This window comes from Lutra lutra, chromosome 16 (genome assembly GCF_902655055.1).
Source record: "Lutra lutra chromosome 16, mLutLut1.2, whole genome shotgun sequence".
In the NCBI taxonomy this organism is placed as follows: Eukaryota; Metazoa; Chordata; class Mammalia; order Carnivora; family Mustelidae; genus Lutra; species Lutra lutra.
Genome location: NC_062293.1, coordinates 36,752,918 through 36,776,806, shown reverse-complemented (window position 1 = coordinate 36,776,806; position 23,889 = coordinate 36,752,918). Strand labels below are relative to the sequence as shown.

At 44.4% G+C, this 23,889-nt stretch overlaps 1 protein-coding gene across 1 annotated transcript; it reads right to left on the bottom strand.

Annotated features, from left to right (window-relative positions):
* Positions 1 to 2,459: 2,459 nt before the first annotated feature.
* LOC125086684 (cytochrome c oxidase subunit 6C) lies at positions 2,460 to 2,707 on the bottom strand. The gene is given in 2 exon segments (XM_053447801.1): positions 2,460 to 2,575; positions 2,578 to 2,707. Coding segments are annotated over 2 exon segments (246 nt in total).
* Between the last annotated feature and the right edge of the window lie 21,182 nt (positions 2,708 to 23,889).

Below are 23,889 nucleotides of genomic sequence, written 5' to 3'. Positions count from 1 at the left end.
TTTTAAAAAAGATTTTATTAATGTTTTTGACAGAGAGCATACACACAAATAGGCAAAGTGGCAGGCAGAGGGAGAAGGAGAAGTAGGCTCCCCGCTGGGCAGAGAGCCCAATGCGGGGCTGGATCCCAGGACTCTGAGACCATGACCCAAGCTTAAGGCAGACACTTAACCAACTGAGCCATCCAGGCACACCAAAACAAGAATTTTTTTAAAAAGAAAAACTGAGTAGAAACATTAGCTTCTGCATACCATAGGGAAAACAGAATCCACAGATTTAGTCAAGCTACTAAACAAAACAAAAACAAAAGCCATTGGGGAGAAAAGTCAGAAACCATAGTTGCTATGTTATACAAAGTGTACAATTTTCAAAAAAATCATAAGTCATTCAAAGAAACAGGAAAGCATAACCCATCCTCAGCTAAGAAAAAAAAAAAATAGACAATAGAAACTGTTTCTGTATAGGTCCAGATGTTAAATGTAACAGATAAAGACTTTAGGTATTATAGAAATGTTTTAAGTAAATTTTGAATAAAATTCTGATATATGCTTTAACAGAGATAAGCCTTAAAGACATCACATTAAATGACACATCACTCCAGACAAAAAACAGGAAATACTATATGATTCCACTTATATGAGGTATCTAGAATTGTCAAATTCACAGAGACAAGGTAGAATAGTGCTTACCAGAGGCTGAAGGGAGGAGGAAATGGGGAGTTATCATTTTATGGGTGTGGGGTTTCAGTTTGGGATAACAAGAAAGTTCTGGAGAGGGACAGTGAGGATAGCTGTGTGACAGTGTGAATACAAACTTCATGCCCCTGGATTGTATTCAAACACTGTGAAATGATAAAGTTTGGGTTATGTTATATTTACAACAACTTTTAAAAATCAGGAGTTCAAGGGACTCCTGGGTGGCTCAGTTGGTTAAGCAGCTGCCTTCGGCTCAGGTCATGATACCAGCGTCCTGGGATCGAGTCCCGCATCGGGCTCCTTGCTTGGCGGGGAGCCTGCTTCTCCCTCTGCCTCTGCCTGCCATTCTGTCTGCCTGTGCTCGCTCGCTCTCCTCTCTCTCTGACAAATAAATAAAATCTTTAAAAAAAAAAAAAAAAGATCAGGAGTTCAAAAGTACAATAACAGATGAAAAATTAACTAGTGGGACTAAATAGTTGATTCAAGAAGGCAGAAGAAAGTATCTGTAAACTTGAAGATAGAGCAAGAGCAATCATCCAGTCTGAAGAACAGAGCCTGAGAGACCCAGGTGACATCAGGTATGCCAATTTATTTGTGCTGAGAATGTCAGAAGCAGAAGAGAGAGAAAAGGGGGCAGAAAACAATATTTGAAGATATAATGGCCAAAAGCTTCCCAAATATGATGGACAACAAACTGCAGATCTAAGCTCAATAAATCCCAAGGAGGTTAAACACAAAGAGAGCTATATCTAGACACATTATAGCCAACCTGTTGAAATACAAAAAGGAAATCTTAAAAGAAGCTGGAGAACTATCACCTAAAGAGGAAAAATAAAACAAAAACAAAATGACAAATAACAGCAATGGAAACAAGAAGGCAGTGGGTTGATATATTCAAAGTGCTACAAGGGGGAAAAACAAAGAAACAAAAAAACCTGTCAAACAAGAATTCTGTATCCAGCAAAACTATCCTTTCTTTGTGTCATTTTTTTTTTTTTTAAGATTTTATTTAAGTATCTGGGAGAGAGAGAGAGAGTATGAGATGGGGGAGGGTCAGAGGGAGAAGCAGACTCCCTGCTAAGTGGGGAGCCTGATGCGGGACTTGATCCTGGGACTCCAGGATCATGACCAGAGCCAAAGGCAGCTGCCTAACCAACTGAGCCACACAAGTGTCCCCAGCAAAACTATCCTTATGACAAAGATGAGAGTTGCCTGGCAGGCTCAGTCAGTAGAGCACGTGACTCTTGATCTCAGGGTTGTGAGTTCAAGCCTCACATTGGGTATAGAGATTACTTAAAAAATTAAAAAAATTTTTTTTTAAGTAGCTTCATGATGGGTGTGGAACCCGACACGGGGCTTAACTCATGACCCTGAGATCAAAACCTGAGCTGAGATCAAGAGTCAGATGCTTAACTGACTGAGCTACCTAGATGCTCCAAAAACAAAACAAAACAAAACAAAACAAAACAAAAGTGAAATAAAGATATTCCCATGAAAAAGACCTCAATAATTTATCACTACAATTCCTGCCTTACAAGAAATATTAAAGACAATCATTCAAGCTATAAAGAAATGATTCCAGACAGTAATTTGAATCTGCACAAAGAAATACATAGGCATTTTAAAAGGTAAATAGATAAGATTGAATAAAACATTGTATGTTAACTATACTTCAATTTTTTGGTTAGTTTTTTATTTATCAAGAGAAACTATTCCATAACCTAATATTCACATTGTGTAGTTCAGAAACAGGTCAGTGACAAACTTCAACTGAACTCAACCCAAAGAAATTCTTTACATTCCAAAAACACTTTGCACTCAGAGATACCAGCCTTCTGCATTTCCTCAAAATCTTTCATGGAATCCTAATTTCTGTAGAATCTGCATATGCCACAGCAAACTTACAGAAAGCTGCAACTGCCAGTGATACAGCAAACACCGCAACAATATGAAATCACAGGCGCTTGGCCAGAAGGTCTCACACCTGAGGTTTCATCAAAACACTGGAAGTCATGGCAGTTACTGTCCTCAACACCAACCTCAATCCCAGCATCCTTCCTACCTGATACAGAAATGGACAGCCCAACTATACTTCAGTTTGAAAAAAGGAAAACACAGTTGAATAAATAAAAAGACTGCATGAAGCAATAATTATATCTTTGTATTTGGGGAGTTATAGCATATATAAATGTAATAAATATTACAACTACACAAAGGGAAGAAAAATTGATCTATATTAATCTCAAATATCCCTGGTGGTTAGGATTCAGTGCTCTCAAACAGACTGTAATGTAATCCCTGGAACCACCAAGAAAAGAACTTAAAAGTATGTAGTAAATGCAAATCACATATCTAATAAAGGGTTAATATGCAGAATATATAAAGAACTTCTACAATTCAACAACAAAACCCCAAATAGACTGATTTTAAAATGGGTATATGACTTAAATAGATACTTCTCTAAAGATTATAGGCAAGAGCCAACAAGCATTAAAAAAGATGCTCAGGGCGCCTGGGTGGCTCAGTGGGTTAAGCCGCTGCCTTTGGCTCAGGTCATGATCCCAGGTCCTGGGTTCGAGCCCCGCGTCGGGCTTTCTGCTCAGCAGGGAGCCTGCTTCCTCCTCTCTCTCTGCCTGCCTCTCTGCCTACTTGTGATCTCTCTGTCAAATAAATAAATAAAATCTTTAAAAAAAAAAAAAGATGCTCAACATCACTAATGATTAGAGAAATGCAAAGTGAACCACAATGAGATACAGACAATAATGTTGTAATACACTATTGTGGTGAGCATTTTTTTTTTTTAAAGATTTTATTTATTTATCTGACAGAGAGAGATCACAAGCAGGCAGAGAGAGGAGGAAGCAGGCTCCCTGGTGAGCAGAGAGCCCGATGCGGGGCTCGATCCCAGGACTCTGAGATCATGACCTGAGCCGAAGGCAGCGGCTTAACCCACTGAGCCACCCAGGCGCCCCTGTGGTGAGCATTTTGTAATGCATTCATTGAATCACTGTGTATATACCTGAGACTAATTTAATATATATCCACTATACTTTAATTAACTTTTTTTTTTAATTTAAAGCCATGGAAATGTCCTGGTCAAAGCAGGAGGGTTGATCATCCTAGCAAGAGAGTAGTTCCTAAAGGTCAGCATCCTGGGTGTGATGAACATTATGGAGAGTGAACTTAGAGGAGAAATCAAGAGATACACACTACAAGGCCATAGTAAATATTTATACATTTGAATAAAATACCATGATTATCTTGAAAATTGACAGATGTAAATGAAAGAAGAAATAGAGAAGTCAGCAAATTAAACTTCCATCGTAAGAAACTGGGAAGAAAAAAAAAAGAACTAAACCCAAAGCAAGCAGACTGGAGTAAAAAATAAAGATGAGAGTGGTAACTAATGAAACAGGAAAAAAAAAAAAGCAATAAATAAAACCAAAATTCAGTTATTTGAAAGGATCAACAGAAATCAACAAACAAGAAGAAAGAAGACACAAATTTCCAGAATCAGGAATGAAAGAGATCTTGCTAGTGACACTTTTGAAATTAAAGGAATTATAAAGGAATATTATAAACAACTTTATACCAATTAGACAACTTACATAAAATGAACACATCCCTAGAAAGACACCATTTATAAAAACTGACTTGAGGGGCACCTGGGTGGCTCAGTGGGTTGAGCCTCTGCCTTCGGCTCAGGTTGTGATCCCAGGCTCCTGGGATTGAGCCCCACATCAGGCTCTCTGTTCCACGGGGAGCCTGCTTCCCCCTCTCTCTCTGCCTGCTGCTCTGGCTACTTGTGATCTGTCTGTCAAATAAATAAATAAAATCTTAAAAAAAAACTGGCTTGAGAAGAAACAGAAAATCTGAATAGACCTTATAACAAGTGAAGAAATCAAGTTAATAATTAAAAATCTTCCCACAAAGAAAAGTCCAGTCCTAGAAGGCTTCATTGATTAATTTTCTTATCAAATATCTAAAAGAAGAAATACCAATCTTCCACAAACTCTTTCAGAAGACAAAAAACATTTTCCAGTTCATTCTCTGAGGCCAGTATTAACCGGATACCAAAGCATACAAAGATATCACAAGAAAGAAAAACTACAAACCAATACCCCTCATGAACATGGATGCAAAAATTCTTAGCAAATATTAGTAAACCAGGGCGCCTGGGTGGCTCAGTGGGTTAAGCCTCTGCCTTCAGCTCAGGTCATGATCCCAGGCTCCTGGGATCGAGCCCTGCATAGGGCTCCCTGCTCAGCAGGGAGCCTGCTTCTCCCTCCCCCACCCTCTCTCTGCCTACTTGTGATCTCTCTCTGTCAAATAAAGAAATAAAATCTTTTAAAAAATTAGTAAACCAAATCCAGCAACATATTCGAAAAAAATTATGTATCATAGCTAGGTGGGATTTTGTCCCAGGAGTGCCAAGTTAGTTTAACATCCAAATCAATTAATGTAATATACCATATTAATAAAGAACAAAAACCAAATGATCATCTCAATAGATGCAGAAAAAACATTTGGTAAAATTCAACACCCATTCTAAATAAAAATTTCCTCAACCTGATAAAGGGCATATATTAAAAAAAAAAACAAATCTAACATCATACTTAATAGTGAAAGATTGACTACTTTTCCCTCCTAAAATCAGGAACAAGGCAAGAGTGTTGACTCTTGTCATTCTACTCAGCATCATACTGGGAGTTCTAGCCAGTGCAATAATTGCTAAATAAATATCACAGGCTTATAAATTGGAAAGAAAGAATTAAAACTATCTTCATTCACAGAGAGCATGATCCCAGGGGAGGAATGGGTTTTTAAAAACTAGAGTAAACATATTCACTAAAGTCACAGGGTACAAGATGAATATACTAAATAAATAAATAAATAAATAAATAAAATTGTCTTTCTATATACCAGTAAAGAACAATCCAAAAATAAAACTATAGAAATATCCATTAACAATAGCATCAATTATGGTAGAATACTAATGAAGAAATTTAACAGGTGCAAGATTTGTACACTGAAAATTATAAAACACCATTGAGAGAAACTGAATATAAATAAAGTGGCATGGGGCGCCTGGGTGGCTCAGTGGGTTAAAGCCTCTGCCTTTGGCTCAGGTCATGATCCCAGGGTCCTGGGATCAAGCCCCGCATCGGGCTCTCTGATCCGTGGAGAGCCTACTTCCTCCTCTCTCTCTGCCTGCCTCTCTGCCTATTTGTGATCTCTCTCTGTCAAATAAAAATGAATAAAATGTTAAAAAAATAAATAAATAAATAAATAAATAAATAAATAAAGTGGCATACCATGTTCATGCATTGGAAGGCTCAATGCTGTTAAGATCGCAAATCTCCCTAACATGATCTATGGTGTAAATATAATCCCTATCAAAATCCCATTAAGCATTTTTTTAGAAATTAACAAATTTATACTGAAATTTATATGGAATTGTAAAGAACCCAGAATAGCCAAAACAATTTCGATAAATATTTGGCAGACTTAAACTATCCATTTTAAAAACTTCTACCAGGAGAGGAGGAGTCAAGATGGCGGAGAAGTAGCAGGCTGAGACTACTTCGGGTAGCGGGAGATCAGCTAAATAGCTTATCTAAAGATTGCAAACACCTACAAATCCAATGGGAGATTGAAGAGAAGAAGAACAGCAATTCCAGAAACAGAAAATCAACCACTTTCTGCAAGGTAGGACTGGCGGAGAAGTGAATCCAAAGCGACGGGAAGATAGACCGCGGGGGGAGGGGCCGGCTCCCGGCGAGCGGCGGAGCAACGGAGCAAAATCAGGACTTTTAAAAGTCTGTTCCGCTGAGGGACATCGCTCCAGAGGCTTAACTGGGGTGAAGCCCAGGCGGAGTAAGCGCGGCCTCAGGTCCCGCAGGGTCGCAGAAGGATCGGGGGTGTCTCAGTGTCGCAGAGCTTACCGGTATTAGAACGGGGAAGCCGGCTGCAGAGACAGAGCCGAGGAGTGACTCTCAGCTCAGGGTTGCCTGGAACCGGTCGCGGGCTCGGTCAGCTCGGAGCGCGGCCGGAGGCCAGGGTGAAGGGAGTCATTTGGCGCTGTTCTCTGAGGGCGCACTGAGGAGTGGGGCCCCGGGCTCTCGGCTCCTCCGGGCCGGAGACCGGGAGGCCGCCATCTTTATTCCCGTCCTCCGGACTCTACGGAAAGCGCTCAGGGAACAAAAGCTCCCGAAAGCGAACCCGAGCGGATGACTCAGCGCGGCCCCGGGTAAGGGCGGTGCAACTCCGCCTGGGGCAAAGACGCTTGAGAATCACTACAACGGGCCCCTCCCCCAGAAGATCTACAGGAAACCCAGCCAGGACCAAGTTCACCTACCAAGGAGAACGGCGGAATTCCAGAGGAGAAGAAAGCAAAGCACGGAACTCATGGCTTTCTCCCCATGATTTTTTAGCCTTGCAGTTAATTTAATTTTTTTTTTCTTTTTCAATTTTTTTTTCTTTTTCTCTTCTTCTGCTAAATTTTTTTTAACTTTTACCATTTTCTTTTTTTTAACGTTTTTTAAATAGTTTATCTAATATATATATATTTTTTCCTCTTTTTATATTTTTTTCTTTATCGGCTTTCTTTTTTTTTAATAGTTTTTTTTTCTTTCTTTCTGAACCCCTTTTTATCCCCTTTCTCCCCCCTCACAATTCAGGATCTCTTCTGATTTGGCTAAAGCATATTTTCCTGGGGTTGTTGCCACCCTTTTAGTATTTTACTTGCTCCTTCATAAACTCTTATCTGGACAAAATGACAAGGCGGAAAAATTCACAACAAAAAAAAGAACAAGAGGCAATACCAAAGGCTAGGGACCTAATCAATACAGACATTGGTAATATGTCAGATATAGAGTTCAGAATGATGATTCTCAAGGTTCTAGCCGGGCTTGAAAAAGGCATGGAAGATATTAAAGCAACCCTCTCGGGAGATATAAAAGCCCTTTCTGGAGAAATAAAAGAACTAAAATCTAACCAAGTGGAAATCAAAAAAGCTATTAATGAGGTGCAATCAAAAATGGAGGCTCTCACTGCTAGGATAAATGAGGCAGAAGAAAGAATTAGCGATATAGAAGACCAAATGACAGAGAATAAAGAAGCTGAGCAAAAGAGGGACAAACAGCTACTGGACCACGAGGGGAGAATTCGAGAGATAAGTGACACCATAAGACGAAACAACATTAGAATAATTGGGATTCCAGAAGAAGAGGAAACAGAGAGGGGAGCAGAAGGTATATTGGAGAGAATTATTGGAGAGAATTTCCCCAATATGGCAAAGGGAACAAGCATCAAAATCCAGGAGGTTCAGAGAACCCCCCTCAAAATCAATAAGAATAGGTCTACACCCCGTCACCTAATAGTAAAATTGACAAGTCTTAGTGACAAAGAAAAGATCCTGAAAGCAGCCCGGGAAAAGAAGTCTGTAACGTACAATGGTAAAAATATTAGATTGGCAGCAGACTTATCCACAGAGACCTGGCAGGCCAGAAAGAGCTGGCATGATATATTCAGAGTACTAAATGAGAAAAACATGCAGCCAAGAATACTATATCCAGCTAGGCTATCATTGAAAATAGACGGAGAGATTAAAAGCTTCCAGGACAAACAAAAACTGAAAGAATTTGCAAATACCAAACCAGCTCTACAGGAAATATTGAAAGGGGTCCTCTAAGCAAAGAGAGACCCTCAAAGTAGTAGATCAGAAAGAAACAGAGACAATATACAATAACAGTCACCTTACAGGCAATACAATGGCACTAAATTCATATCTCTCAATACTTACCCTGAATGTTAATGGGCTAAATGCCCCAATCAAAAGACACAGGGTATCAGAATGGATAAAAAAACAAAAACCATCTATATGTTGCCTACAAGAAACTCATCTTACACCCGAAGACACCTCCAGGTTTAAAGTGAGGGGGTGGAAAAGAATTTACCATGCTAATGGACATCAGAAGAAAGCAGGAGTGGCAATCCTTATATCAGATCAATTAGATTTTAAGCCAAAGATTATAATAAGAGATGAGGAAGGACACTATATTATACTCAAAGGAACTGTCCAACAAGAAGATCTAACAATTTTAAATATCTATGCCCCTAACGTGGGAGCAGCCAACTATATAAACCAATTAATAACAAAATCAAAGAAACACATCGACAAGAATACAATCATAGTAGGGGATTTTAACACTCCCCTCACTGAAATGGACAGATCATCGAAGCAAAAGATCAACAAGGAAATCAAGGCCTTAAATGACACACTGGACCAGATGGACATCACAGATATATTCAGAACATTTCATCCCAAAGCAACAGAATACACATTCTTCTCTAGTGCACATGGAACATTCTCCAGAATAGATCACATTCTTGGTCCTAAATCAAGTCTCAACCGGTATCAAAAGATTGGGATCATTCCCTGCATATTTTCAGACCACAATGCTCTAAAGCTAGAACTCAATAACAAGAGGAAATTTGGAAAGAACCCAAATACATGGAGACTAAACAGCATCCTTCTAAAGAATGAATGGGTCAACCAGGAAATCAAAGAAGAATTGAAAAAATTTATGGAAACAAATGATAATGAAAACACAACAGTTCAGAATCTGTGGGACACAACAAAGGCAGTCCTGAGAGGAAAATATATAGCGATACAAGCCTTTCTCAAGAAACAAGAAAGGTCTCAGGTACACAACCTAACCCTACACCTAAAGGAGCTGGAGAAAGAACAAGAAAGAAACCCTAAACCCAGCAGGAGAAGAGAAATCATAAAGATCAGAGCAGAAATCAATGAAATAGAAACCAAAAAAACAATAGAACAAATCAACGAAACTAGGAGCTGGTTCTTTGAAAGAATTAATAAGATTGATAAACCCCTGGCCAGACTTATCAAAAAGAAAAGAGAGAGGACCCAAATAAATAAAATCATGAATGAAAGAGGAGAGATCACAACGAACACCAAAGAAATACAGACAATTATAAGAACATACTATGAGCAACTCTACGCCAACAAATTTGACAATCTGGAAGAAATGGATGCATTCCTAGAGACATATAAACTACCACAACTGAACCAGGAAGAAATAGAAAGCTGAACAGACCCATAACCAGTAAGGAGATTGAAACAGTCATCAAAAATCTCCAAACAAACAAAAGCCCAGGGCCAGACGGCTTCCCGGGGGAATTCTACCAAACATTTAAAGAAGAACTAATTCCTATTCTCCTGAAACTGTTCCAAAAAATAGCAACAGAAGGAAAACTTCCAAACTCATTTTATGAGGCCAGCATCACCTTGATCCCAAAACCAGACAAGGATCCCAACAAAAAAGAGAACTACAGACCAATATCCTTGATGAACACAGATGCAAAAATTCTCGCCAAAATACTAGCCAATAGGATTCAACAGTACGTTAAAAGGATTATTCACCACGACCAAGTGGGATTTATTCCAGGGCTGCAAGGCTGGTTCAACATCCGCAAATCAATCAATGTGATACAACACATTAATAAAAGAAAGAACAAGAACCATATGATACTCTCCATAGATGCTGAAAAAGCATTTGACAAAGTACAGCATCCCTTCCTGATCAAAACTCTTCAAAGTGTAGGGATAGACGGCACATACCTCAATATTATCAAAGCCATCTATGAAAAACCCACCGCAAATATCATTCTCAATGGAGAAAAACTGAAAGCTTTTCCGCTAAGGTCAGGAACACGGCAGGGATGTCCGTTATCACCACTGCTCTTCAACATAGTACTAGAAGTCCTAGCCTCAGCAATCAGACAACAAAAGGAAATTAAAGGCATCCAAATTGGCAAAGAAGAAGTCAAACTATCACTCTTCGCAGATGATATGATACTCTATGTGGAAAACCCAAAAGACTCCACTCCAAAACTGCTAGAACTTGTACAGGAATTCAGTAAAGTGTCAGGATATAAAATCAATGCACAGAAATCAGTTGCATTTCTCTACACCAACAACAAGACAGAAGAAAGAGAAATTAAGGAGTCCATCCCATTTACAATTGCACCCAAAACTATAAGATACCTAGGAATAAACCTAACCAAAGAGACTAAGAATCTATACTCAGAAAACTATAAAGTACTCATGAAAGAAATTGAGGAAGACACAAAGAAATGGAAAAATGTTCCATGCTCCTGGATTGGAAGAATAAATATTGTGAAAATGTCTATGCTACCTAAAGCAATCTACACATTTAATGCAATTCCTATCAAAGTACCATCCATTTTTTTCAAAGAAATGGAACAAATCATCCTAAAATTTATATGGAACCAGAAAAGACCTCGAATAGCCAAAGGAATATTGAAAAAGAAAGCCAAAGTTGGTGGCATCACAATTCCGGACTTCAAGCTCTATTACAAAGCTGTCATCATCAAGACAGCATGGTACTGGCACAAAAACAGACACATAGATCAATGGAACAGAATAGAGAGCCCAGAAATGGACCCTCAACTCTATGGTCAACTCATCTTCGACAAAGCAGGAAAGAATGTCCAATGGAACAAAGACAGCCTCTTCAATAAGTGGTGTTGGGAAAATTGGACAGCCACATGCAGAAAAATGAAATTGGATCATTTCCTTACACCACACACGAAAATAGACTCAAAATGGATGAAGGATCTCAATGTGAGAAAGGAATCCATCAAAATCCTCGAGGAGAACACAGGCAGCAACCTCTTCGACGTCAGCCGCAGCAACATCTTCCTAGGAACATCACCAAAGGCAAGGGAAGCAAGGGCAAAAATGAACTTTTGGGATTTTATCAAGATCAAAAGCTTTTGCACAGCAAAGGAAACAGTGAACAAAACCAAAAGACAACTGACAGAATGGGAGAAGATATTTGCAAATGACATATCAGATAAAGGGCTAGTGTCCAAAATCTATAAAGAACTTAGCAAACTCAACACCCAAAGAACAAATAATCCAATCAAGAAATGGGCAGAGGACATGAACAGACATTTCTGCAAAGAAGACATCCAGATGGCCAACAGACACATGAAAAAGTGCTCCATATCACTCAGCATCAGGGAAATACAAATCAAAACCACCATGAGATATCACCTCACACCAGTCAGAATGGCTAAAATGAACAAGTCAGGAAATGACAGATGCTGGCGAGGATGCGGAGAAAGGGGAACCCTCCTACACTGTTGGTGGGAATGCAAGCTGGTGCAACCACTCTGGAAAACAGCATGGAGGTTCCTCAAAATGTTGAAAATAGAACTACCCTATGACCCTGCAATTGCACTGCTGGGTATTTACCCTAAAGATACAAACATAGTGATCCGAAGGGGCACATGCACCCGAATGTTTATAGCAGCAATGTCTACAATAGCCAAACTATGGAAAGAACCTAGATGTCCATCTACAGACGAATGGATAAAGAAGATGTGGTATATATACACAATGGAATACTATGCAGCCATCAAAAGAAATGAAATCTTGCCATTTGCGACGACGTGGATGGAACTAGAGGGTATCATGCTTAGTGAAATAAGTCAATCGGAGAAAGACAACTATCATATGATCTCCCTGATATGAGGGAGAGGAGATGCAACATGGGGGGTCGAGGGGGTAGGAGAAGAGTAAATGAAACAAGATGGGATTGGGAGGGAGACAAACCATAAGTGACTCTTAATCTCACAAAACAAACTGAGGGTTGATGGGGGGAGGGGGTTGGGAGAGGGGGTGGGGTTATGGATATCGGGGAGGGTATGTGCTATGGTGAGTGTTGTGAAGTGTGTAAACCTGGCGATTCGCAGACCTGTACCCCTGGGGATAAAAATATATGTTTATAAAGCTGTAAAAAAAAAAAAAAAAAAAGAAAGAAAGAAAGGATGAATCCCCAAGTTTTGTAGCAACATGGACGGGACTGGAAGAGATTATGCTGAGTGAAATAAGTCAAGCAGAGAGAGTCAATTATCATATGGTTTCACTTATTTGTGGAGCATAACAAATAGCATGGAGGACAAGGGGAGATGGAGAGGAGAAGGGAGTTGAGGGAAATTGGAAGGGGAGGTGAACCATGAGAGACTATGGACTCTGAAAAACGATCTGAGAATTTTGAAGGGGTGGGGGGTGGGAGGTTGGGGGCACTAGGTGGAGGGTATTGTAGAGGGCACGGATTGCATGGAGCACTGGGTGTGGTGCAAAAATAATGAACACTGTTATGCTGAAAAAAATAAAAAAAAAAATTAAAAAAAAAAAAATAAAAATAAAAACTTCTACCAGTATAAAATCAAGCAAATAGTATGGAACAAAATTAAGAGTCTAGAAATAAATCCTCACATTTACAGTCAATTGATTTTTGACAAAGGAATTGAGGCAATTCGATGGGGGGAGAAATAGTCTTTTCAACCAAGGGTACAGGGACAACTGGATATGCATATGCAAATTTATATTTTTAGACCCTCACACCATAGACAAAAACTAACTCAAGATGGATTATAGGCCTAAATGTAGGCTTTAAGACTTTACAAAAGTTCTGGAAGAAAACAGATGAGAAAATATTTGTGACCTTGAGTTGGGCAAAGATTTCTTAGATACGACCTCCCAAATGCAAGTGATAATAGAAAAAAAAATGATAAATTACACCATCAAAATTAAAAACATTTGTGATTCAAAAGTTAGCATTAAGAAAATTAAAAAAGAGGGTGCCTGGGTGGCTCAGTGGGTTAAGCTGCTGCCTTCGGCTCAGGTCATGATCTCAGGGTCCTGGGATCGAGTCCCGCATCGGGCTCTTTGTTAAGCAGGGAGCCTGCTTCTCTCTCTCTCTCTCTGCCTGCCTCTCTGTCTACTTGTGATCTCTGTCAAATAAATAAATAAAATCTTAAAAAAAAAATAAAAGAAAAAAAGAGGGGTGACTGGGTGTCTCAGTTCCTTAGAGCCTCTGCTTTCAGCTCAGGTCATGAACCCAGGGTCCTGGGATCGAGTCCCACATCAGGCTCTCTGCTCAGCAGGGAGCCTGCTTCCTCCTCTCTCTCTGCCTGCCTCTCTGCTTACTTGTGATCTCTGTCAAATAAATAAATGAATGAATGAATGAATAAATAAATAAATAAAAAGAAAGAAAATAAAAAGTACCAAAACTAGTCTAGGAGAAAATATTTTGCGAATCTTACCTGATAAAGGATTTACATTTAGAATATATAAAGAATTCTTATAACACAATAAGATAAGCAACTCAATTTAAAATGAGCAAAACTCAGTTGGTTAAGCTTCTGACTCTTGATTTCAGCTCAGGTCATGATCTCAGGGTTGTGAGTTCGAGCCCTGAATCAGGCTCTGTACTCAGTGGGGAGTCTGCTTGTCCTCTCCTTTCCGCTCCCACCCCTCCTCCCATCCCCAACCTCTCTAAAATAAATACAATCTTTTAAAAAAATAAAATAAAAAATGAGCAAAAGATTTGAATAGACATTTTACCAAGGAAGGTAATATGGTAATATGGATGACTAATAAACACGTGATAACTGTCTCACATCGTCAGTCACTAGGAAAATAGAAATTAAAGCCACAAGAGTCCATTGCTTACTAGAATGGTAAGAACCCTAAGACAGACAATAACAAGTATCTGCAGTGATGTGGAGCAACTGGAACACTCACACATTGCTGGTGGGTATGCAAGGTGGTACAGCCACTTCGGAAGACAGTTTGGCAGTTTCTTAAAAAGTAAAACATAAGTTTACCATATGGCCTCGCTATTCCATGCCTTGGTATCTATCCAGGAGAAATAAAAACATGTCCCGCAAAGACTTGTGTTTGTTTGTATCGACTTTGCACACAAGAGCCGAGATGCAGAAATAACTCGGATATTCCTAAATGGGTGAGCAGATAAACCAAATGTGGTGCCACAGAGCGAGGACGCAGCGGTCCAGAGAAACAAACCAGCGATGTGGGCTGTGATGAGGATAAACCTTATGCTCAGTGGCAGAGGCCAGGCACACGGGCGACACAGGGTAGGATTCTTCCTATAGGAGACACTCAGAAAAGACCGTTCCCAAGCTGCACAGAGCAGATCAGCCACCCTGTGGAACGGCACACCAGCACGGAGTTATGAGCTGGGTTGATGAAAATGTTCTAGACTCAAGTGGGTTGATGGGTGCAGAAACTTACTAAGAAATCACAGAATTGGGCATTTGCGGTGGGTGAACTTTATGGTACATAAATCACACCCCACTATGAAAACTGTGAAAGTCTATAACTCGCAAAGGGCAGGAGTGCACGGACCTCACCAGCAACACCCAGATGCCTGCCTCCTGCCCTTGCACCGGTGTCCACAGCTCCTCCTCCAGCACCCATGGTTCTCCCTGCAGAGATCCTTCCCGACGCCCAGGGCAGTGTTCACATTTAGCTCATGGCATGGCTCCGGAGAGGACGGTCTTCCTGCCTGTCCTCCCACGGGACCCAGCTGGATCTTGGGACCAGAGAACCAAGACCACCTGTGTCCGAAGCTCACCCCACCCAGCACACTGGGAGCTCTCACATGCGAATCGTGAAGTCTAAACTTCTACTGGGCAGCTAAGCACAGCAATGGACCCTGGCAACTTTTTTTTTTTTTTAAGATTTTATTTATTTATTTGAAAGACAGAGATCACAAGTAGGCAGAGAGGCAGGCAGAGAGAGAGGAGGAAGCAGGCTCCCTGCTGAGCAGAGAGCCTGATGCAGGGTTCGATCCCAAGTCCCTGGGATCATGACCTGAGCCACTCAGGTGCCCCGACCCTGGCAACTTTTAATTGAGTTACAAAATGATCCTTTTAGGATCAAAGTCATTAAAACAGCTGCTTCTATGACCCATCTTATTTATCATTACCTTTCGTCAAAATCTACTCTGGCCTGCCACCCTCTGGTCTAGCCCAACCACACCTTCCCTGTGCCTGAAAAGCCTGGCATGGGGGGTGGTAAGGGGCTCGGTCACCGGCAAGCAACCCTGACCTTAAGGATACCTGGCACCCACCCACACATTTCCGAGTAACAGGGCAGAGGGCTCCTTGTTCTGGGGTCCAGCACGGTTTCTGAGGCCTCCAGTCCTGTGGGGAGACCCTAAAGTAGCCAGATTGTGCTTGGCCAGCGAGGAGCTCCCCTTGGACTCACTGCCAGCAGGGAGGGAACCAGGAACCACACACCTAACGCTTGTCACAAAGGCAGAGCCCCCTCCACCCCACAACCAGGCAGCAGCGGGGCCTGTCTTTGGCAGAGCACCAGGCAAGGGCCACCTGGGTGGGGATCCTGGTCACTGGCCCCCGGAGCCACACCGCCAGTGCAGGGAAAGCGCCTTCCTGACCACACGGGCTCTGGACTCTGCCGTGGACTTCTGCCCCGGCGCTGGGATGTCTTTGCACCGTTGGCAGCAGGGGCCACCTCCATGACGCTCTTCACTATTCAAAAGTCACACACCCAGACCACGGCTAGGCACACACAGAAATGCAATTATGGGAGGCGGGAAGTCCTCAACTCCATCGACGCATCTAAAACTCTACCCTAAAATATCTGCATATTAAACTACCAAGGACAGTTGAGCTTTCAAAGGGAGAAGATCAAAGTGCTGTCATCTTTTAATTTAATCCTTTTGTTGCATCAATGGTCTTAAGAGGGATGAGAGAGATCAAAATAAAAATGGAAACAAACTATATCTCTGTGGCTGTTGTGTTTTAGTCTTTTTTTCTCAATTTGGGCCACAAAATAGGTCAGCTCCATTACTGATCAGCCTTCCCACAAATATTTAAAACAAATTGAATTGCACACCCAATACCCATCACAATTACACCAGGCACAATAACTAAATTAGCAATTCAACAAAATAATTGGAAATGCGATTCTCTCTATTCCACCAGTCTCCCTCGAGGGTTTAGCCGATCTATGGGGGAAAACTCAGCTTTCCTAATTCTGCAGCTAATTAGAGACACACTTGTAAATGAAGTTGTTTGTCTTAAAGTTGAAATTCTCATCTGGGGGGTGGGGGAGAGGGAAGGAGAGAGGAGAAAGTCCTTCCACTCTGGAGCAAGTGTATAAACAGGTAGAGGGAGCACGAGCCTGGGTTCTAATTAGCAGCTGTATCTGCAATTAATAAAACACCGCTATTTACCATCACTTCTCTGGAAGGGAACAACTTCAGAAGAGCCAGCCTGGCTGGAGAGAGGCGAGCACTGGTGACGGGCTCCGGAGCTCTGTGTGCTGCAGGGAGTGGGGAGGGCCGGAGGGCTGGGACACAGGTAGCTCCTGCACCGGCTCTTCTGTTTGGACCAGGGAGCCCCAGGGCCTCTCCCAACAGGAAGCAGAGGGGAGGCTCCCGGGCCAAACAGACTGTCCCCCTCTGCTGGAGGGCAGTCAGGGCGCACCAGGGACCCTTTGGCATGGGTGGAATCCGGCCATCCAGAGGTGGCAGTCTACCTTGGCCCATTTGTTCAGGCCACTCTTGGAGAAGCAATCTTGAGGTTTCAATTAGGCTGTCCTTGGCCTCTTTTTGCTCCTTCAGGAAGGAAAACCTCCATTTAATTATGTAATGGAGAACTAGGGCTTCCTTTTGTCCCCTCTTACCTTCCTTCAGGAAGATCAGGATGTGACTCTAAAATGCACCCCCTCCACAGGGCTCCAAGGTCTTGAGGTCACGGTCATGGCGTTGGGGGGGCGCTGGGTCCCCAGGTGGCAGCTGGGAGCTCCTCTCGCATCACCAGCCCTGCCCCGTAAGTGCATACACCTGGGCTGCGCGCCCTGCTGGGAACAAAGGCCTGACCTTACCAGCAAGGTCAGCCCATGAAACAGTGGGCCCGGGGCCTGGGGAAGCCTCGGTTCCCAAGATCCTCGGAGAACATCACAGCACCCGGGTGGGGGGGGGGGTGAGGCCAGACGAGGAGCCTGCTAAAATGCTGGTAAGTAAATTCAAAAGCACCTGCTCCTTACTGCTTATCTCCTCGAACAAGGTGAACTCGGGAGTTATCACATTTAAAGTGTTCCATATTAGCCTTACATTTAGCTCTTAAAACCAAGTGCAGTGCGCTACAACTTTAAAGGACACAAGAGTCAAACTGGAGAATAAGTTGAAGGCAGTGGGGAGTCCATTCCTCACTTGATCCCTCAGGAGGAGAGGTGAGGCTGGGCTAGCGCCCAGGAACCCCCCCCCCCCCCCCGCCACTCTGGGCACCCAGGCAGGAAGCCACTGCCTTCACACCCCCTTTTTGTACCCCAGGTCACAGCCCAGCCACCCCAAAGTCTCAAGCAGGCCCTTGTGCTCCGGTACCTGGTGGGCGAAACTGGGAGGCTCTGTCCCAGGGCTCGCTGCCCCATCTGTTGACAGTAGACTCCGTTTCAATGCTGGTGTTTGCTATGACTTGTAAACAGTTGGGAGATAAGTTGTCTAGACCTGAGCTCTTGGACATAGTAAGCCATCAGCCACACTGCCAGGGCCCAAAGCTAATGACTCGTGTGTGCAGAATGATAGAGGTCCAGCCCCATCGTCCCAGAAAGTTCTACTGGGCAGCACTGCTTTAGATGTTCTGGACATAGCAAGGGCTAGAAGAGGCTTCTCCTGGGCGCCGCAGAACCCCCACGGGAGAGTGGGACGCTGGGAGCCCGACGCTGCCCAGGCTGCGGAGGGGCAGAAATCACCGGGCAGCGGGGCTTATGGCTTCGGGCTCCGGAATCAGCCACACGTGCCTACCAACACGCACCTGGTCGCCAGAGGCAGCACTCTGGGCCAGACTATGGGGCCATGGGGAAGTGCCCTCCTGTCAGCCTGCGTTCTCACCCCAGGGAGCTAGAACCTTGGAAAGTGGTACCAAGCCTGGAAAGGAGCTCGGAACCCGGCCTCCCAGGAGTGCCCGCCAGGATTAACAGAGGCAGTTCCAGAGGCGCTAAGGGCTTTGTCAGACCCAAGCTGGAGCACGCAGAACTCTCCAGAGCCGGGGAAGAGACGGGCACCCAGAGACTGGGTCACCCGCTCCCACAGCCCTGAGCTAAGCCTCCACCAGGGCCTGGCACAGGGCGCGAGGTCCAGGACAGCCGCGTAAATGGACGTGAACATCTTTGCGCCTTTGCTGAACCCAAGTCTCTGCATCTGCCTTTACTTGACACAGCGGCCGGAGAGGAGCGCCGCTGAGCCTCATCTTGCTGAGTAGGAGCCCGAGGCCCGAGGTTAACCGGCTTCCCCAAGGTCAAACCCTAGCAGGTTTCATTTCTAGGCCAGGATTCTTTCGCTTCACCTTCTGTTCCTATCTGGGCTTTACTGGGAACGCCACACACCCCACTCCTGGACTCAGCTGTGCCCCCAAGTCTCTGTAGGAGCCGGTAACCCGGGCCCCAGATAAACCCAGCAGCCCCTATGGTGGGGAAGGACAGGCCAGGAGGAGGAGGAAGGGCCTCACCACGTGACAGGCGCCTGCCAGTCAGAGGGCCCCAGCTCATTTCCAATCCAGTCACAAACAGGAAGGTGGGGTGGGGGTGGGGGGTGAGCAAGGACCCTTTTGTGTTACTGTCACCGTGCCCGTTGGGGACCTTATATTCTTCTTCCACCCTATCAGCGATGAGGGATTGTTGGTGGCTGGTTGGTTGGTGCTTTTTTTTAAAGTTTTAAAATTTTCTTTCCCGAGAATTCAGTGTCTTTGACCTCGACAAATGAACGGAGAACCCTGAACCGACGGAAATAAAAGCAGCAAACTTCCCAGGGATATAAATTCTGGGGCAGCAGCACTCTAGAGGCAGACCACCCGGCGAAGGGCGCGGGAGGAACCCGAGGCTGGTGAGGGGCACCCTCTCCGCGCTTCCGCCGCCCCGTTGTCCAGAGCAGGGGTGGGGCCGGGACAGCTGTGCGCAGGGGTGGGGGATACAAATCAATAGGGCGACAGGGACCCCCCCCCCCACCGCCTGGACTCAACAGAGAAGGAGCAATTATTTGAGGGATATTAGGAAGAAAGGGAGAGTAAAGAAAGATGGAAAGAAAGGTAGATGAGCTTTAAAACAACGACTAAGTAAGGCAAGCGCAATGTAATTAATTCCTCACACAAGGGCCCCCACTACCCAAGCACATACATACATTTAAAAGTAAAAACACAGACTGAGGTTCGTCTGCTTGAGATGAGGCTCACTGCTTGGATTTGGGTGTAGTAAGTACGGGGACACAGGGCCGCAGAGGCAGGGCATCGCAGAGGGGCGGCCCACAGCCCGGCCCTGTCGCGGCTGCGCGTCTACACCCGCGGCCCGCCGGCCTCCTGACCTTTGGCTCGTCTGCAAAGTTTGCTGAGATGGGTGGCTGCGTCATTCGTGAGTCTGGCCCAGGGAGACTTGGATCTTGGCATCACCACATTCCATGGACACAGTGACTGCTATGTCCCTGGGGAGCGGTTCCAAGGGTGATGACGGATGTCACCTTTGGATTCATTCAGTGCCTCGAACTCAGCTCCCTCCGGGTGAAACAGAGAGGTGAAGAGGCGGTGATCTTGGGAGAGCTCTTAGCAAGTACAGGGGACCCAGGAAAACCAACCTCTGAGAGGAAACGATGCTTCTAAACTGGGTATGCGCAGTGTGGTGCCGGTCGGCTTCCAGCGGACTTTCCCGTGTTCTGCTGGTTCTCAGGGTTTCCGAATGATGCCCCTGGGCGGCGACCTCTGGAGGCCCTGGCTACCCAGCAAGGGCCATACAAGCAGCGAGGAGGAGTGCACAGCCACGGGAGGGGAGGGAAACCCACCTGAGAGATCCCCAGGATGAAGACCCCGAAAGCAGCAAGAGCCTAAAACTGTAGGGGAGAGTGGAGCAGATTATATTCCATCCAGTGGGCAGAAAAAAGGTATGGGGGCCGAAGAGGGAGATGGTGTCACTTTCTGATTCTCCATCTTTCATGGGAGCATCTTCAAACACATTACTCTTTAACCCTCCCAGAGGAGGACGCTGATCTGCAGCGTTCCTTGGGGGGCAAGAAAGAAACCCGGCATCAGGCTCCTGGGCCAGTCTTCTCTCTGCCTCTCCACACCCTTTGCTGCGGAACCACAGGGCCTACCGCGAGGCAGCAGTGGACAGGCTGCTGAACTAAGCCTTCGTAATAGGAATCAAGAGCCTTCCCAATCGTTGGACTCTTTCTTTCCCCTGATCCATTTTATTCCTAAAAATATATGCCAAAAAAAAAAATCTTTTTTTTTTTTTTAAAGATTTTATTTATTTGAGAGGGAGAGAGCAAGCATGCACACGAGTGGGGGAGATGCAGAGGGACGCAGCAGACTCCCTGCTGAGCAGGGGGCACCAAGGCTGGACTCGATTCCAGGACCCTGGCATCATGACCAGAGCTGAAGGCAGACGCTTAACCGACTTAGCCACCCAGGTGCCCCGAAAAATAATTATTTCAAAAGACGATAAATGAGCTTTATGCACAAATGTTAGACAGTAACATTATTCATAATGGCAAATAGTTAACAATTAAATGTTCAACTACAGGGGATCTGGCTAAGTGCTAAAGATACAGGCCCCAAATGGAATTCTTAATTAGCAATTAAATGACTTAAAAGGTATTTGTAAAACATGGAAATAATCTTACTGTATTATTTTTTTAAGATTTATAAGGTTATTTTTTAAAAGATTTTATTTATTTGATAGAGATCGCAAGTAGGCAGAGAGGCAGGCAGAGAGAGAGGGGGAAGTAGGCTCCCCACTGAGCAGCGAGCCCAGTGCTTGATCCCAGGACATCATGAGATCTCCTGAGATCATGACCTAAGCCAAAGGCAGAGGCTTAAACCACTGAGCCACCCAGGCGCCCCTAAAGATTTATTTTAGAGAGAGAGTGCACACAAGGAGGAGGAAGGCAGAGGGACAGGGAGAGAGAATGTCATGCAGACCCCCTGCTAAGCACAGAGACCAACATGGGACTCATAAGTCGCAGGACCCTGAGATCATAACCTGAGCTGAAATCCAGGATCAGGCGATTAACCGACAGAGCCAGCCAGGAGGCTCTGAACTAAGTAACCTCTACACTGAACGTGGGTCTTGAACTCGTGACCCTGAGCTCCATAGTTACATGCCCCTCTTTCACTAAACTATTAATATTAACATGCAGGATACTATGTACCTACCAGTGGTTTCCAACTTGGGGGGGGTGTTAGGTGGAGGGGAAGGTGTGCCATGTAAATTTTTTTTTTTTCATTGTTTTTAAAAGACTGAGTAGAAAATTTCAAATAGTCTAAAGTAAAAACAAAGTCTCCCCCTGCAGCTGCCCCGGGGCGGGGTGGGGGGCGGGGAGAACAGGCGGGGCCACTCCACACCACAGCTGCCCTGACAGGAAAGACGGCCCTGGAGTACTGAACTGTGAACACGGAGAGGCGGGTATTTCTGGGTAACAGGATATTGGCCAGGACTTCTTACCTGTCCCTTCTACTTTTCTGTAGTTAGTTGTTAGGGTAAAATAATCTAAGGCAAGAAAGCAGCCTCCGTCCTCTGCCGTGAGGGGAGGGGCCCACTGCCTGCTTCCCAGCCCTTGGTGGGTGGGGGGCGCCGCCAGGCCCCCCCTCCCCGCTGCGAGCCTTCTGGGAGCTCTCCAAGGTCGGTGGCTCCCGGGCTTTGCGTGTGCAGTAGTCAGCTGGGCAAAAAGAAAATAAGCAAACTCCACACAAAAGGGAGGAATGCTTCAGTCAACATTGAAAAAGGGCCCTGGATGGAAACTCGTGATAACAGTTCTCACCTCATTTGAAAATCAGCATTAGCTACCAAAATGTAAAGTATTAGTTTTATTAAAATGCAAATCAATCAACTAATCTGTCTTTCTAGTAACAGTTGAATTGCAGTATCCGTGTCAATTAAAATAGTTTCCAATTTGTTCTTGGCTGGAAGGAGGGTGGTCTTCTGAATTTTAAAATGCAAGCCTCTTTACTGAAAATTCTGTCCTTTCTCATCTCTCCTGATTTTAATTCATTTTAATTAAACACGTTGGACTCCAAATATCTTGAAGTGCCTGTTTAAATCTTTTTCTTTATCAGGTCAAGAGTAACTGTGGCAAAGATTCGATCTCTTCAGGAAACAGAGCTTAGTGGCAGGCTCACCGGAAGTCCCGTATTAGGAGGTTACTTACTGCTGCTCTAATGTGCACGATTCGGGCTCCTCAGGCTAGGTGGACAGGATTGGATGTTCTCCATTTTAAAAAGTGATCATTTTGAAGGGAGTAAATGTGGGGGAACTCGTTTCCTGTTGATTGATCTTTTGGGTAGCTGGAGATACACTGAAAATTAAACATTTCCCTGACAGTCAAGCCCAAGAGGTAAGTACTGAGACCAGAGAAACAAATCATCACATACCAAGGTCCAATTAATGTGAGATGGAAAAACCTCCCCCCCCTCCCCCGTCCCGCCCATCCTGAGCTCAGCAGATGCTCTGACGCTCACATTACAGGGTGAGGCCAATCACACGCAGGACTCGCTGCATCTGGAGCCCAGCCTCTAGGCCCTGCACGTGGCCCCCAGACACGGAGGCAGTACGACACGTGGGACTCCCGGGTACCCAAATCTGTCACTTGGTTCTGACATTTCAGAACAGTGTCAGAACCTGACGTTAACAATAGTGACTAGTTCTGTACCACAACTGAATGCGCGTTTCTTCTCGAATTCCACAGCTCCATGTAAAGATGTGGGCAAAGGAGCCAGGGGCGGTCAGCAGCGAGCGCCGGACACACACATTGCTTATGCGAGATAATCTTCATTGCATACTGACCACAGCAGGCCAATAAATCCCCCTTATGGGGATTTAATTTCCAGCTTTTGACCTTTGCATGAAAAACAAGTGAATCATTTCCTCCTGCTGGATTTACACCAGAGCTCATCTCAATAAAGTGATTTAGGAATGGTGAGACTGGAAAAGGGCTGTGGAAGAAATCTACAGGGGGAAGAGGAGGAAACGAGAAAGAAGTCAGGGAGCTGTATTTGTGACACACAGGCGAATGCCTCCAAGTAACAGAGTCTCCTGGGCACAGTTCATAGGTTTCTGGGGATTCCCTGCTCCTCAGAGCCATGAGCCATCGCCAAACATGACCTGCCCAGTAAGCGGCATCCTGGCTTCCACGAACTTTGTATCATGAGAGGAGGCTGTGTGACTGGAAAGAAAGTGAAAACCGTCCTCCATAAACCTGTCCCTCTACCAGCTCTCTCAAGCCGACTGACTCCGTGCTGCCTAAGACATCATGTGCGTGGCCG